Consider the following 3,640-nt stretch of genomic DNA (forward strand, 5'->3'; position numbering starts at 1 on the left):
CATCTCTTGTCAAACGGTTTCCGCAATTAATTACAGAGAAATCAGTCTCACACAAAATGTGTGTTCTAGAGTTGTTCGTTCGAAAGTCGCTTGCATTTCGAAGCGGAACTAGGCTAACATGGTGGCAGAAACGTGTTTATTCATGTGAGTAGTCATCAACCTAAATTTATATTGCAAGAAAGCAATAATTAGTTTGTGCCATCTTTATTTATACATACGAAAATACAATATGTTGGTACAGTGATTCAACTGGAGGGCACTAAAGTCTCCTCAACGACCGATAAAAGAATCCCCGTGCCTTACTTAACACGAGGTACGTGTTCCTTGAATATCCTAGTACAATTGCAACTTTCTAGAATCGGCATCAATAATGACAGATTGCAGGGTTTATTCTCATGGTGGAAATTTGACTCTTATTTCAGTGTCTTATATAATGAATGTATACAAGCACAAGTTGATGCACAAACAAGCAATTGCACTGCTTAAGCAAATGTTAGTGGGACTCAAGAATGCAAACAATTTAGATGTTACTATAGCAACTCTTTTTCAAAATGATCCCGACATCATAAAGGAAGCTATAAAGCTTGGAAACATAGAATTTGTAAGGGAGTGTCTCAAGCGGTACGGTTTCCTGGTATGGTACAACATAGGGGATCAAAAAATGATAGAAATGGCTATTGCAGAAAAAAATGTAGAAATAGTAAATTTAATATGTGATTGCGGTGATGTTGAATTTGAAGATAAAATCACTTTGCTTTCTGTGATGGATAATAATGACAACACAATCTTGCATCACGCTGCCAAGTTAGCGCCTTCTGCGAAACTCAATATGATTTCAGGTGTAGCTCTTCAGATACAACGAGAATTGCAGTGGTTTAAGGTAAGGATGTTATTTCATTGGCAATTTAAATATTCACAATTCTTTTTTAAACTCTAGTAATATTTCATTTCATAATTCGTACAGGGAGTAGAACGTATGTTAAAGATTAATTACAAGGACAAGAGAAATAAAGAAGGATATACGGCTCGAAGTATATTTACAAAAGAACACAAAGAATTGGTGAAGGAAGGAGAGCAATGGATGAAGGATACATCTGGATCCTGCATGCTAGTTGCTGCCCTCATTGCTACTGTAGCATTTGCAGCTGCTTTTACCGTTCCTGGAGGCAATATTAGTGACAGTCATAGCTCTAAAAACGGTACTCCAGTTTTCTTGGGAAAGACCTCATTTACCGTGTTCGCTGTAGCAGATTCCTTCGCTCTTTTCTCTTCTATAACATCAGTACTCATGTTCTTAGATGTATATACTTCGCGATATGCAGAAATGGATTTCCTGAAGTCTTTGCCACAGAAAGTAATTATAGGCCTTACGACTCTTTTCATATCTATGGCGGCAATACTGGTAGCTTTTTGTGCATCAATATTTATCGTGATTGGAGACATGTCTCCTCAGAGTCTAATTCTTATAGGATTGTTTGGTTGTGTCCCTGTGACCTTGTTTGCATGGTTGCAATTGCCATTGTTTTACGAAATGGTCCAGTCCACATATTGGGGTGACCACTTTGAAAAACACAAATACATCGACCCTAGAGTGGAGAAGATAATAACAAAAAGAAAGAGAGTATAGTAAACTCTGTGAAAAGCGTTGGTTGTATCTTCATGGTCATAGAGAACTAAGGTCTGTTGGCCCTCAAAAACTAACAATTATGAATTTTCATGTACCTTGTTGGTTGTTTATTGAGTTTGGAGGTGTAATGCAAGGAATTATAATTTGTGTTTAATTTGGTGCTAACCAAAATGCCCTATCGTTGAGTATTTCAGTTTTGATTTTGAATATTCGGAATTTGCCGAATCTCTGCCATCAGACTGAAAAAAGTTCACAAACTTGTTGTGAGGCTTGAAAATGTTCGAGCTCGAGCTTACGAAAGTCATATCAAACATTTCCGGATATAACTGACACTACACTTTCTCTATTGAATTGAAATAAAAAATTGCGACTTCAATAAGAACGGAAAACTCTATACATGGGACGATTAACATGGGTCAGATCTCGGACAATCAATCCAGACCTTTAATCATTTCCATCTTCATCCCATTACCAATCTCGATGCTAGAGTCATTCCCTTTTTCACCATTAAGATTGTGACACGTCATGTCCCATATCTGGACTAGCCCCCACTATCCCGGCTGTAGCAAGGTCGAATAAGAACCTTATGACTTGGGCTGCAGTGGGATAGTTTTGGGCTGACAAGACGACAAAACAGTCATTAAGTAGTAATCCCGTAACCCCTTATCCAGTTATTTTTAGTAATGGCTAATATACCCCCAATTTAATTAGAGCTAATGAAGTTGATTACCAAAGCTAATTATAATTAGTAACTTAATTACCTTAATCATGTATTTATCTTCTGAAAATCAATTTTTATTTTTATTTAGAAGAAGGAGAAGGAGGCTTCTTTGGAAATTTTTCAAAAACCTTGGAAGAGTATGACAAAACATATCCTCAAAATCTGGGTTTTTTTTTGTGTGGTTATGGCTGTTAATGAGTCGACCCGGCCGTAAGTCCATATTACAAAAAAAAAATACTACATTCAAACCGTAAGTGACGGTTATCGGGGAACTTAAAAAACCCCAGCCGTAAGCCATAGTTACAGCTTGGAAAAATAGAACAAAACGTATAAACAGTCCAGAATCACCTGTGTCTTCTTTACTGCTAGGTTCATAAGTTTAAAAGGCAACTTTTCTAGCAGTAAGTGTTTATGGAGTTTGAAACTTTTAGGGTTTGGGCATACACACTACGACTCGAAATGCAAAATTCATTTCATTCATTAACCAACATTGCAAGCCATTAAATATTTACTTGAGCCGCATTACAAATTCGGATCTAGTATCCCATATGATTTACTAAGAAGTCCTTGATAATGGCAAATGACTTCATAGTTGAAAGATGAATCTTTCCCTTTTGTCCATTCCTTCCCAGCTTGAAATACGATTTGAACATCAGTTTCACCTCTAAGACGAAGTTGATATCAAATACGAAGTAAAGTCATATGTTCTTCAACTTCTATGTGCATGTCTCCAAATCAAAGAAACAAATTAACTCTGTCATGGTTATTAGCTAGTGTTACCAGTTTCACTACTAATAATTTCATAGATCTTTTTCCAAAATAACTAACACTCGCTAAACCACGTTGCTTTCGTTCTTCTTCCCTTTTTGGATAACATATATAATACATAGTTTTGGAAAATAGACAAGTCTTCGTCCAAAGTAAAATTGGGTTTATCCAATCTTAAGTATATTACATATTATATGAAGATTGTTAGAGTTTTTGGGGGAGATTAGGGATCTAAAAGGTGTGATTTTGATTTGGGATGGGTGAGTATGGCTAGAAGGACTTATTTTTTCATATAAAAAGTGGTGAAACGACTATGTTCTTCTTTAATATGACAACCCAATTATTCTTCTAACGGGTCTACTTTTCAAAAACTAGCCAATAAGATATTCAATTATAAGAAATTCAGGAACTTGTAGCTAGCAAATTGCTATATCAACCTAGCCGTAGGTAAGAATGAACATGTTATGCTTTGGTTGACAGTTATATGGTTAGGAGTCCAAGACGTAAGCTTGCCAGTTCTTAGT

The 3,640-nt window shown here is 36.1% G+C and overlaps 1 protein-coding gene across 1 annotated transcript; it reads left to right on the plus strand.

Moving 5' to 3' along the window:
* Window positions 1–370: 370 nt before the first annotated feature.
* Window positions 371–1,627, plus strand: LOC113311836 (ankyrin repeat-containing protein ITN1-like). Its single transcript, XM_026560639.1, has 2 exons — window positions 371–880; window positions 965–1,627. Exons 1-2 carry the CDS (start codon window positions 371–373, stop codon window positions 1,625–1,627), a joined length of 1,173 nt encoding a protein of 390 aa, XP_026416424.1.
* Window positions 1,628–3,640: the final 2,013 nt, after the last annotated feature.

This window comes from Papaver somniferum, chromosome 9 (genome assembly GCF_003573695.1).
Source record: "Papaver somniferum cultivar HN1 chromosome 9, ASM357369v1, whole genome shotgun sequence".
NCBI lineage: Eukaryota > Viridiplantae > Streptophyta > Magnoliopsida > Ranunculales > Papaveraceae > Papaver > Papaver somniferum.

What these genes read in the sequence shown, in the direction of transcription:
- LOC113311836 (XM_026560639.1), top strand. Translation starts at nt 371, where the DNA reads ATGACAGATTGCAGGGTTTATTCTCATGGTGGAAATTTGACTCTTATT. An exon ending in GAGAATTGCAGTGGTTTAAG is followed by an intron (nt 881 to 964) that starts GTAAGGATGTTA and finishes TAATTCGTACAG; the next exon opens with GGAGTAGAACGTATGTTAAA.